The sequence below is a fragment of the Phascolarctos cinereus genome, unplaced genomic scaffold, assembly GCF_003287225.1.
Source record: "Phascolarctos cinereus isolate Bilbo 61053 unplaced genomic scaffold, phaCin_HiC Scaffold_4;HRSCAF=312, whole genome shotgun sequence".
Lineage (NCBI taxonomy): Eukaryota > Metazoa > Chordata > Mammalia > Diprotodontia > Phascolarctidae > Phascolarctos > Phascolarctos cinereus.
The window spans coordinates 394574366-394587185 of NW_027555847.1; the positions used below are offsets into that span (position 1 = coordinate 394574366).

Here is a 12820-nt window from a genome sequence, read left to right on the forward strand (position 1 = left end):
TAGAATTTTAGAAAAATTTAAAATAACTGTAGGCAACATAAAGTGTACCCGTATATATATAGAGAGTGTACCTGTCAACACAAACCCAGGAACTATAAGAAAACAATTACAAAACACTTTTCACACAAATAAGGTCAGATCTAAACAAATGGGAAAAATATCAATTGTTCATGGGTGTGCTGAACCAATCTAATAAAAATGACAATTCTACTTAAATAATTTACTTATTTAGTACCTTAGCAAACAAACTACCAAAAATCATTTTGCAGAGCTAGAAAAAATAACAAATTTCACCTGGAAGAACAAAAGGTGAAGAATATCAAGGGAATCAGTGAAAAAAAAATGTGAAGGAAAATAGCCTTGAAGTATTGGATATCAAACTGTATTACAAAGCAGTAAAACAATCTAGTACTGGCTAAGAAATAGAGTGGTGAATCAGTGGAACAGATCAGGTCACAATACACAGTACTCTAGTGTATGATAAACCCAAAGACCCCAGGCTTTTGAGACAAGAACTCACTATTTGGCAAAAACTGCTTGGAAAATTAGGTATAGACAAATGAGTTAGATATAACGGGTGATATCATAAGCAAATTGGAGGAGCATGGAATAATTTACCTATGATATCTATGGATAAGGAAAGAATTTATGACCAAACAAGAGACAGAGAACACTATGGGATAATTTTGATTACATTAAATTAAAAGGCTTTTATACAAAAACCAATGCATCCAAGATCAGAAAGAAATCAGGAAACTGGGAAAAAAATTTTTTTACAGCAAGTTCCTTTGATAAAGGCCTCACTTCTCAAATATATCAAACTGCTTGCCTTCTCAATGAGGGGTAGCGGAATGAGAAAATTTGGAACTAAAGGTTAAAAAAAAAATATTAAAAATTGTTTTTACTTGTAATTGGGAAAAATATTTGTCTCCAGTTAGACTAGATTCTTGTTCTCTGTTTAAAATTAGACATCTGTGTTAATTTTTATAATTAGCACCACCTCTCCTGCACTCTACCTCTCCCCATGTCAGGAAGGTGACTAAGCCTAGTGACTTTTTTTCTCATTCCACTTTTAGATAACTAATTGTTAGGAAGGTTCTGCCTTACAGTAAGCCTAAATTTGCCACTTCATGACTTCCACCCATTTTTTCTGATTCTTGAACCCTCGAGTTCAAGCAGAGTAATGAGTCAGATCTTTCTTCCATATTATAATACTAGAAGACATACCTTAAGTCTTCTTTTCCCTAGGCTAAATATCTTCAGTTTCTTCACTATGGCATAATCTCAAGGTCTTTACACTCCTGGCTGCCCTGTTCTGAATAACCAGAACTAAGCCTAATATTCCAGCTATAGTCTGGCTTATTTGCTGCTACCCCTAACTAGGCAGTGAAATGTAGTGGGCAGAACACTGGAGATAAATCAGGAAGATCTGGATTTGAAATCCACCTCCGACACTTAGCGGGTTTCTTAGCCTGAGTAAAGCACACCTTTTTAAACTTTCATCTTTATAAAGTTTCTTCATCTTTAAAATATGAATAATAAAAATAACACTTAACTCACAGGACTGTTGTGAGGTTCAAATGAAATAATGTAAATGAAGTACTTTATAAAACTAAAGTACTTATAGAGCAAACTATTATTATTGTTACTCTTTCCAATGTTACCAAAATCTCCAAAATCTAAGAGTCTTTCCTCGGTTCTGATGCTCTCCAACCTCTCAGGAGCTTTTGCCACGTTGGCCTCTCTCTTCCTCTGGAGCCTTTCTCTTCTCTTGGTTTCTCATCCAACACCCTTCCTGGGGCTCCTTCTCAGGTCTCCTCTGCCTCCTCCTCCCTCTCCCACCCTGCTCCCACCCACTGGTTACAGGCATTTCCCAAAGATCTCTTCTCTCTATGCCTATGTGATCCTGTCAGCTGCAATACTAATTTCTTTCTTGAACTCTAGTTTCCCTTAAATAACTGCCTACCAAACAGCATTACTGGGATGTCTAAAGGTGGCTCAAGCTCAACATGACCAAGCCAACCCTTTTATTTCTTCCCAAACCTCCTGTCACCTAGTATGATAAGATCATGATCTACCAGGGTCCCTCCTCCCACTCCTACCTATGCCACAGAAGTTATACTCATTTTCCCCCCTAACAGACCAAATGGAAATGATCATCAAGACTTGACTAGCAACTTTCTGTGGTCCCAGGTTGACTGGCTTCCGAGTTGCTTAAAGGCCTGACCATGTGGAATCTGACTCTTCAGACTTAGGAAATTTTAAAGGTCAGTAAGTCATTGTACCCTGCCCTCATGAACAGATTAGTTTCCAAATGGAGATAAGGGGAACATCTACCTCAGTTAAGTGCTATATCTTTATTGAGTATACTTTCTATGCTTTGGCTAAGAAATCCTCCTTTTAACCACAGAATAACTGAGTGTCTCATTTTGTTCTACATCAGATCTCAACTAGCAGCCTGAGTAAGGTCCAGCCTGATATATGGCATAGTTCAGAGAAAGCATCATGGCTTACATTGGGGTGGAAATGTGGTGTCAAGGTGGAAGGCTGCTGCCTTTACAACTCCCAAATTCAATCCACATCTTTCAAGTCTTGCCCTTCCCTCCATTAATACATCACAGCCTCTATCCTGAGGCACTTACGAGCACTCCACTTGACTATTGCAGCAGTCTCCTAACTAGACTCCATGATGCCAGCTGCTTTCCAATTCATTAACCACACAGCTGCCAAGTTGTTATTACTAAAACAGATATGACCATATCACTTCCATACTAAAAAATCTTTAGTGGCTTCTTATTGCCTCTGGGATAAAACTCAAAATTTTCTGGTTGGCATTTAAGACCATTCATAATCTAATTCTCACCTACATTTCCTGCCTTATTCCATACATTCTCTGTTGAGCTCTTTCCATTCCAATAAACTGGGCCTACTAGCTGTTTCTTGAAATTTACATTCCACTTCCTATCTCCGTGTCTTTGCCTAAGCTGGGTCCCTCACTTCTGGAATGAACTACCTCCTTTTCTCTTGTTCTTATCCTGGTGTTTTTCAAAGCAATTGATTTTCATCTCTACAAAGACCTTTCTTGATCCCCTCAGGTATTAACACTTTCAACTTCTTAAAGTTATTCATTTCACATTTACCTATCTCTGTCCATGGTAAATTGCCTCAGTAGAATATAAGTTCCATGTAAAGGTTTTAGTTTTTTGTCTTGTATCCCTGGTCTAAATATTTGTTGAATTTAATTGAATTAGGGTAAGAGAGAGACAATCCTCTCTCCAAATTAATTAATAACATCTTGATTGCTAAATATGCTGATATTTTCTCAGTCTTCATTTGAACCCTCCTTACCATCCAGGGGGAGGTACTGATCATCTTTCTGGGTAGTCACTCTCTTTCCTTGGTTAAAAAAAAAACTCTCCAGGTTTTCCTCTCACTTCTATGACTATTCCTTCTTAATCTCCTTTGCTGGCTTCCCATTCACATGTTGCCTACAATTATGGGTATTCTCCCCTGAGGTTCTGTCTTGGGCTCTGTTCTTTCTCTATGTGTACCTAATCAACTCTAAGGGTTTAATTATCACCTCTATACAGATGACACAGAAACCTAAATACTTTCCCTGAGCTGTAGACATTTCAAACCCATTGTCCCAGAGATATCTAAAACTCAAAATGTCTAAAACAGAATTTATTATTCTTCCCCACAAAACCGTGTCATTTTCATTCTCCCAATTTTGTAACTTCTGTGTTAACCTCAACTCCCCATTTTTCCCTCACCTCATATATCCAAATTTGTTATGAGATCTTGCCATTTCCACATTCACAACATTTCTTGCACGTGACCCCTAGTCTTTACACAGTCACCACCATAATCTAGACCTTCCTCACCTCTCATTCAGACAACTGCAGCAGCTTCCTGCACTGGTGTCCCTGCTTCAAATCTCTTTTCCTTCCAATCTATCCTCCACATGCTGTCAAAGTGATTTTTATCAAGTATAAATCTGACTATATCATTCTTCAGTAGCTCCCTATTACTTGTAGGATAAAATAAACTCCTCTGTTTGGTCTTCAAAGCTCTTCACTACCTGGCTCCAACCTACCCTTCCAGTATCATTTAAAGTTATCCTTTCTGTACCCTCTGGTCTGGCCAATATGATAAATTACACCCAAGCTCCTACTCCATGTCTTTGTACTGGCTTTTGCACTGTTCTCTCTTTACTTCCACCTCAAAGATTCCTTTACTTCCTCATGATTCATCTCAATACCACTTTGTACAAGCCTTTGCTGGACTGATCCCCCATACTAGTACTGTTTTCCCTTCTTATCTTGAATTTAATGACCTTAAATTTATTTTGTAGTTTTCTCTTTATATTTATTCTGTATATGCTGGTGGACAAAGGCATAAGACATATCTATCATGAATTAAGCTAGCACTAGAATATTTCCAATGATGTGACTTATGCAGAAGAAACAGCAGATATCATCAAGATATTATAAAGTAGGGTCAGTTAGGTGGCGTAGTGGACAGAGCACTGGCCCTGGATTCAGGAGGACCTGAGTTCAAATCGGGCTTCAGACACATAACATTTACTAGCTGTGTGACCATGGGCAAATCACTTAATCCCACTGCCTAACCACAAAGAAAAAAAAAAGTAGGGTAGTAAATGGAAAGAACAAGGGATAAGAGACTGTCCAATTACTGTAAGATGACCTATAGAAATATTAAAAGAACATGAGGAAGAACTTCATTTTGCTGGGTGGATTCTCCACGAAGCTTTATAGAAAGGTATGGAGAAGCTATGGTCTATATCAATGAAAGGATCATAAAATCTTGAGATTTTTAGAGCTAGGAGGGAACTCAGAGATCATGTAGTTTATCTTCCTCACTTTACAGAAGCAGAAGATGAGATCCAGGAAAGTAGAGTGGCTTGTTCAACATCAGTTCCTCACAGATGAAATCATAAGTCTACGGAAAATCTACGTTCTATTAACCTCTAAAAACATTTGAAGGAATGTAATAGTTCCTTCATATTCTACAGATTTTACTTTCCCAACTTATAAATTCAATTATCATTTCTATGCTGATGATTCTCTGATCTACTTATCTAGCCCTAACCTCCAAACTCGCCTCTCCAGATGCCTATCAGACATTTCAAACTGGATATTCCATAGACAAGATATCGTAACCACTTCCTAAACTGAACTCATTATCACCCCTCCCCCCCAAGCTCTCCCCTCTTCCTAACTTCTATTACTGTTGAGAGTCACAATTCTCTCAATCACCCAGACTTGCATCCTAGGTGGCATTAGGATGGTAAGTAAATATTGTGATGGCAACTTATTACTGCTATGGGGAAAAGATACATGGTCTAGCAAGCCATAATGGATTTGGGGGTTCATGGAATGGAGCACGGAGCAGCAACAAGTCCACATGCCACTGAAAATGGCCCTTACACCCCATAAGTGACAATGCTGATAATTTTGCTTCCTAATTTTTTTCTTATTGTACACAGGAGTTTAAAAAACTAGCCCACTGGATAAACTCTTTTAGACAAGCAATACAGAAAATTAGTTTAGCTATTTAAAAACTTACCCAATGAACTGAGCATGGAAATATCAAGAGAGACATCAGAATATGACTTCATTGACATAAAGTCCAAAACAGAACTGTTATTTTCTCCAACTGAATCACCAATCTGCTTGGAAACACAATAAGAAGCGGAAGAATCATGAAGAACCATAAGGCACAAACATAAGACCAAAAAAATGCACAACATGCTATCCAATGGAGGACGCTGAGATGATGCTGGATGCTGTTCCAATGAACCTTAGCTTGATAAATGACTGCTGATGTTCAGATGCATGTCCTTGGAGGGGAAAATGTCCTAGAATATCTTTTAGAAGCACTCTTAGTACCAACATTTATCTCTTTTTGTTTACCATAGTCCACTTCAAAGCAGCAACCAAAATGTAGAATTTCCTTATGAATATTTCCAAGCTTTCATTGTCTAGGAGTTTTTAATAGACAAGTAAACATCCAAGATGTCATTTTCTTGTTTATGCTAAGTTCTACTATGCCCAAGCTAATAAGTGAAATATGTGTAGATCACCTTTCTTATCCCTATCCTCCACACTCCCCACCCCAAGACCAAACATCAGCATGGGGCAATGTACAAGATACTATGGAAATGTGGGGTAGCCTACAGCCTACAAAATTGGTCTTCCTGCTTCCATTGTCTCTCTCAATCCCTCCTATACAAGGTTGCCAAAATAATCTTCTCAAGGAACAAACTTGACTGCCACTCCCCTACTCAAACACCATTAATGACTACCTATAGGATAAAATACAAACTCTTCAGTTAGGCATTTAAGAACCTTCCACAAATTTGGCTCAACCTACCCTTTCAGTTTTTTTTCAAATAACCTCACCTCATATACTCTTATGTTTTAATCAACTAAATCGTCTCCCAGACTCAACATACCAACTCCAACATCTATGCATTTACACAAGCCACCCCTCCCCCCCAATAGAATGCACTCCTTCCTTCTTCATTTGAGCTCCTAGAGGGGGCCATCTCCCAGTCCTCCTGCTCTATATCTTGAAGCTGATCCCAGATGGCTCCAGAGGAGAAAGTGAGGCTGGTGACTTTGTACAGCCTTCCCTTACTTAAATCTGATTCACCTGTATGTCATGACATCACCTCCTTGATGTCACTGTCCTCTTGGAAGACAAACAATAACCTCTGTGATCAGTAGTAGGAGATGCCCCACTGGGGACACAATTGGCCAGTTAGGCAACACAGATATTTCTCTATTTCTCTCTTCTCTCTCTCTCTCTTTCCTTCCCTCTGTCCACATGGGGTATCATACCCTTACCTCTGGGTGCTCTGCCCAAAGGAATGTAAATTTTGATTATTGAAACCTTGCAAGATATCTTGGGGTTTAAAGGCTATATTTTTTTCTTAAGTACCATCCTTTAAACCCAAATCACTCTGGCTCTCATTGATCTGCCAACAACAGATCCCAAGCCAAGCCCCAGTTGGTCAGGTTTGGGCCCTGATAGGCTCAGAGTGAATGTAGATTGCAATTGTTTCTGTTTTGGCCAGAAACTCTGAGGGTTTTCCCTTCCTAGACTGATTTTTTTTTTTGACTAGGTAAAAGAGTCCATCCTCTGCCTCATTTCTTACCTAGCCTTAATCACTGAATGGGCAGACCTTAGCTTAAAAAAGCCAAGGTATCCCACTGCATCCAGGGCCATCTCCAGTCTTCCTGATCTATAGCTTGCCTCTGGACCCATATGACTCAGAAGGAGAAAGTGAGGCTGGCGATTTTGCACAGCCCTCCTTCACTTAAATCCAATTCACCCACATGTCATGCATGGCATCACCTCCCTGATGTCATGGTCCTCCCTGAGAATGAAGGACAAACAATAACAACAGCTCCTAGAAAATGGATCTCCTTAAAGGCTCAGCTCAGAGGCCATCTTTTCTGTAAAGTTTTCCCTAATCTTGTTAGTACTTCTTCTTCATAAAATGATCCTACAGTATTTACTTATCTGTGGACCCGTCATAGAATATGAGCTCCCTGAGGCCACTTTATTACTGGATCCCCAGAACCTAAAACTGTGCATTGCACACAGTAGGCCCTTAATAAATATGGAATTGAACTGACTGAAGAAGGGACTCTGTAGAATTTAAAATATGCGATCTGACTTTAGAAGGGCATTGTCAACTGCTTATTAGGCATTTCAAACTGGATACTCCACAGGCAATTCAAACTCACAGAATACAGAATTCATTTCTCCCCGCCAAATCCACCTCCCATTTTAACTTTTCTATTTCTGTGGAGGGCACCACTATCCTTATCATTATTCTGGCTTATAATCTCAGATTTGTCCTTGACTTCTCATATTCCACCACCTCAGCTACAAGGCCAGCCAACAGCAGCTCCATGAAATCTCTTGAATCCTTCCCGTTCTCTTCACTAACATGGCCTCAAATTCCAGTTCAGGCCCTCATCCCCTCTGGCCTTGGTTGTTGCAATGAATTCCTAATTGTTTTTCCTATCTCAAGTTTCTCTCCATTCCAATCCATCCTGTACCTAGCTGCCAAAATGATATTCCTATACCACATGTAGGACTTCATCAATTCCCTGCTCAATATAGCCCAGCGGCCACCTATTACTAGGATCAACTATAAACTGTGCCTTTTGACATTTAAAGCCTTCATAGCTTAAGCTTCAACCTACTCTTTCAACCTAACTTTGTATCCATTCCTGTCACATACTCTAGTCTGGCCAAAGTGGCCTTTCTGTTGTTCTTCATAGCCACCAATTCACCTCTTGCCTCCCGGTCATCACACAGGCCTGAGCCTGAAATGCTCTCCCTCCCTGCAGCTGCCTCTTGGAATGCTTAGTTTCCTCCCAAACTTAGCTCAAACACTATTGCCTACACAAGGCTTTTCCTGATCTCCACCAGGCATTAGTTTGTCCTCCAAAATTACTTTGTATTTTCTACATAAATTTTTGTGGTTCATGTTGTCCCCCATCCCATTGGCATATAAACTCTTTGAGGGCAAGGACTTTCACATTTTTGCTGTATTCTCAGCGCCTAGTAGGATGTCTAGTACACAGTGAGAATTTAATAAGTGCTTGATGATGAATTAACCTTTCAAATAATGCTCTATTTGAAACTAAATTCTGCATCTAGTTTGCATTAAAAACTAAACCTCTACATATCAGTTAGCCTCATGACTACAAAGAAGATACACACACTTAAACAATTTGGAATCTGAGGTATACTTAGATTCCTAAGCAACACCTGCTTGCATCATCATGGGGGAAGCACTAGCTGGTGATTAAGAAAGATTTCACATTGAAGGTGGCATTTGAGCTGAGTCTTGAAGGAAATTAGGGATTCTCCGAGGCAGTGGTGAAAAAGAAGTACATTTTAGACACAAAGGAGAGTCAGCATGAAGGCGGTAGGTGGGAGATGGAGTAAAGAAAAAACAAGAAAGCCAGAATTGCTGCACCAAAGAGAAAAAAAGGGTACTTACGAGCAATAAGGCTAGGAAAGTTGTAGAGGGCTTTATAAACAGAACTTATCTTTAGTCTTAGGGATAATGGGGAGCCAATGCAATTTACTGAGTATAGGAGTAATACAATTAGAGATGTGTTTTGGGAAAATCACTGTAACCACCACTATGTAGGATGGATTGGAATGAATGAGGAGCGACTACAAGCAGACAGAACCATTAGGAGGATATTACAACGGTCCAGTCAAGAGGTGACAAGGACCTGAGCCAGAATGGTGGCCATGTGAATGGAGATAAGGCAGAGATGGAGAGATGTTGGGGATGTAAAAACAACCAGATTTGGCAACTGACTAGAGATGAGATGAGTCAGGATAAGGAGTTAAGGGTGACACCAGCATTGTAAACATGAAAGGATGGTGGCATCCTTGACAGACACAGAAAATTAGGAAGAGGAAGAAAGATAATGCATTGTTTGGATATGCTGTATTTGAGATGCAGTTTGAAATTTCCAACAGGTGGCTACTGGTGAGAGACTGGTGGTAAAGAGATAGATGAGGACCAGATTTATAGATCTGAAAGTCATCAAAGAGATAATTAGACCCACAGGAGTGGATGAGGTAAACATGTAAGAGAAGGTAAAAAGAAGAGAACAGGGACTAGGGCAAAACCCTGGAGTAACACTCCCAATGAGACAGTTGTAACATGGATGATAAGCCAGCAAAGGAGACTGAGGAATGCTTGGACAGATAGGAAAGGAACCAAGAAAGAAGAGAGGGCCACAAATAAACAGACTGTAGAGGATGATCAACAGCGTCAAAAACTACAGAGAAGCAAAAAAAGGATGAAAACTGAGGAAAGACCATCCGACTTGGCAATCAAGAAATCTTGATAACTTTGGAGAAGGCAGTTTTAGTTGAGTGGTCATGCCAGAAACCACACCTCAAAGAAGAGTGATGAAAAGTAGAGGCGATGAGTATATACTGCTTTTTCTAGGAGTTTGGCTGAGAAAGAGAAAAAAGATATACAATGAGATGTTAGCTTAAGAAAATGGTGGAATATTGGGAAAGTTTTTCAGAATGGAGGAGTCAGGCAAGTTTGTAGTTAGGAAGAAAGGATCCAGTAAATAGGTAAATATTGAAGATGGGGCGGGGGATGATGGTAAAGGCAATCTGCTGGTGAAACTAAAAGGGTTGGGATTCAGGGTACATGGGAATACAAAGGGGTTGGCTTAGGTGAGAAGGACCACTTCATCAGAGACTGTAGTACAGAAGAGAATCTGGTTAAAGGTTTTGAGACATACAGAAAGAAAGAAAAGACAGCTCATGGTAAATGGCAATGATTTTCTCAGTAAAGTATGAGGTGAGGTCCTCAGTTGAGCTAATATGAGAGACATGCACAAAATGAAACTTATTGATGAATGGACTATACATACATTCTAGAGCTTTCAAAAATACTGTCTAAATGAACTTACAGAAAGGTAAGGCAATGTGTGGATAGACAAAGGTATTTTTTTGGGTTTGGTTTCATAATGTTTCTAATTGCACCATATAAGATTTTAGAAAAACAGGTTTACTTAAGCACAGAAAAAGCAATCCTATTGCTAGACAAATTTAGATATAAACACAAAAACATAAATATAAAGATTGTTCTAAAATGCACAACAATATAAGTGCTCCTTCACACCCACTTAGTGCAAGTGACAACTAAGTGTGAATTAACATTGACAAGGAAGTGGCAATGGCATGTTATGGTGCAGAAATAATAAACAAATATTTTGACTATTTAAAAGTCAAAGGGCACAAGGGATATGAGTAAGATTAAGCAATTTTAGTGAAATGGAATAAGTGATTTGAAAAATGGCTGTTTAAGTCTTTGACGCATAGATTAAGTTTGCAGAGAGGCAGCCATGTTATATAACAATGCAGCTAATATATCTGCTGAGCTTTTACAAAAAGGGAGCAAATGATAAAAGATTGTTATCAGGACTTCTACACAATTTATATGGTATGTAATGAGCCAGTAAATATTCAGCCAAACCTTGTATGGCTATAATTCTATATAATAACTGATGTGTTATGTTTATAACAATGAGCTTAAGAAACTGTAGTATTCCTCAATACCCTCTAAAAAAATAAATGTTGTTCAGAACAGTTTTGTGTAAAGCAAATAATGGCTGTTACGATTATAGTTATGACGTTCAAACACATATGTGTATGTGTATGCATGTGTATAAATATTTTGCAAGCATTAAAGCACTCTAAAAATATTAGCTCTTACTATTATTAACCAACACATAAAATTGCTGCACATTTGGAAATGGTAAATAGAAAGTTAACTGTCATCATGGAGTAAAAAAAAATGGAGATCTGAAGAATAAAAATGTTAGTGTTAGCGCTATCTTGAGTGTCCAGCAGCAAAACGATAGGAGCATCCCGTCTCCTTGGGAAGGTATGTGCCATTATTAGAGAAGAGTATTTCCCCAGGCTATTAGTTAGAAATTACTTCAGTTGGTAAATATGTAATCTCTTTGTCATTAGAAAAATGTAGAAACTGAAAGCAGTATCAGTTTAGGGTACAAACTCATCTGTAAAACATTACAGAGGAAGGTGGAAAATTAAACAAACAAAACAGAAAAAAGTAATACGAAAATGGTGTGAAATACAGCTAAGCCAGATCATCCTGCCAGTATTTATCAATGAAAGTAGAAAAACAACAGATAGATAGGAAAGGGGACAGTTCTGCCCAGGGTCTCCATGGAGATCTACTCTCATCAGCAAAGAGTGAAACTACTACATTTTAATTCTATCATCTGTGTCTGATATATTGTATGAGGTAATAACAGTGGCACCCGAAGAGATTAAGTTGGGAAGAGTGGATGAACTAGAACAAATATAAGCAAGACACCTGTGCTTCAAGTAACACAATTTTAAGACACAAAGTAATTTACTTTTCAGCTATCTTAAAAATAATATGAGATGGAAAGACTCCAAAAGAAAAGATCTTAAATAAATACTCTTCTAAATAAGGTTGACCCCATAAGACTTTAGAGGATACTGATTTATATGCTTATTTTATTGTCTATATAAAATCTCTATGAGAACGCGGAAGGGTATCCTCGAAGAAAAGATGAGAAAAGAAAAGCAGACATCTTCATAGTCACACAAATGAGGGAGAGAGGATACACATTTCTCCTGAGATGGCTCATCAAGAGTTGGAAAAAGTAAGGGAAGGAAGAAAAAATGAAAAGGATGTTTGTAAGTATATGGAGAAAAAGAAATTCCATGGAACAATATTACAAAAGGTAATTTTTTTCAACGATTTGCTGAATATTGATATCATGTAAGATATAACCAGAATCACAGAAGACGCCCTTCATAAAGACCAAGTAAAAGTGGGATTGCTTATTAATGGCTAAATTCTCTAAACCAGGGGTTTGTGTGTGTGTGTGTGTGTGTGTGTGTGTGTGTGTGTGTGTGTGTGTGTGTGATGGACTCCTTTACAGTTGGATGAAGCCTATGGACCCCTTCTTAGGTAATGTTTTAAAATGCAAAACTAAAATACACAGGATTACAAAGGAAACCCATTATGTTGAAATACAATTATCAAAATATGTTAAAAAAAAAGTTTATGGAGGTCAAGTTAAGAGCACCTGCTCTAGCTGCTCCTGTCTGCAGATGACATTGTGAGGACTGCATTAAGCCCTGGAACATTGCAGGGATTCACACTCACTCCAAAGATATCAACCTACTCATCTTTATTAGATTAAAAAAAACTGCATAAAAAACAAAACAC

General features: G+C 38.5%; 1 protein-coding gene across 11 annotated transcripts in view; it reads right to left on the reverse strand.

Moving 5' to 3' along the window:
* Positions 1-12820, reverse strand: part of BRD9 (bromodomain containing 9) — a 61053-nt gene that overhangs the window by 15289 nt on the left and 32944 nt on the right. For all 11 annotated transcript variants that reach the window (XR_013486179.1, XR_013486178.1, XM_078153294.1 and 8 more), the window contains one exon: positions 5590-5692. Coding sequence is in view for 9 of the 11 variants with exons in the window: in XM_078153294.1 (XP_078009420.1) it covers positions 5590-5692 (103 nt within the window). In the remaining 2 variants the exon portion in view is untranslated. The remainder of the gene's footprint in view (positions 1-5589; positions 5693-12820) is intronic.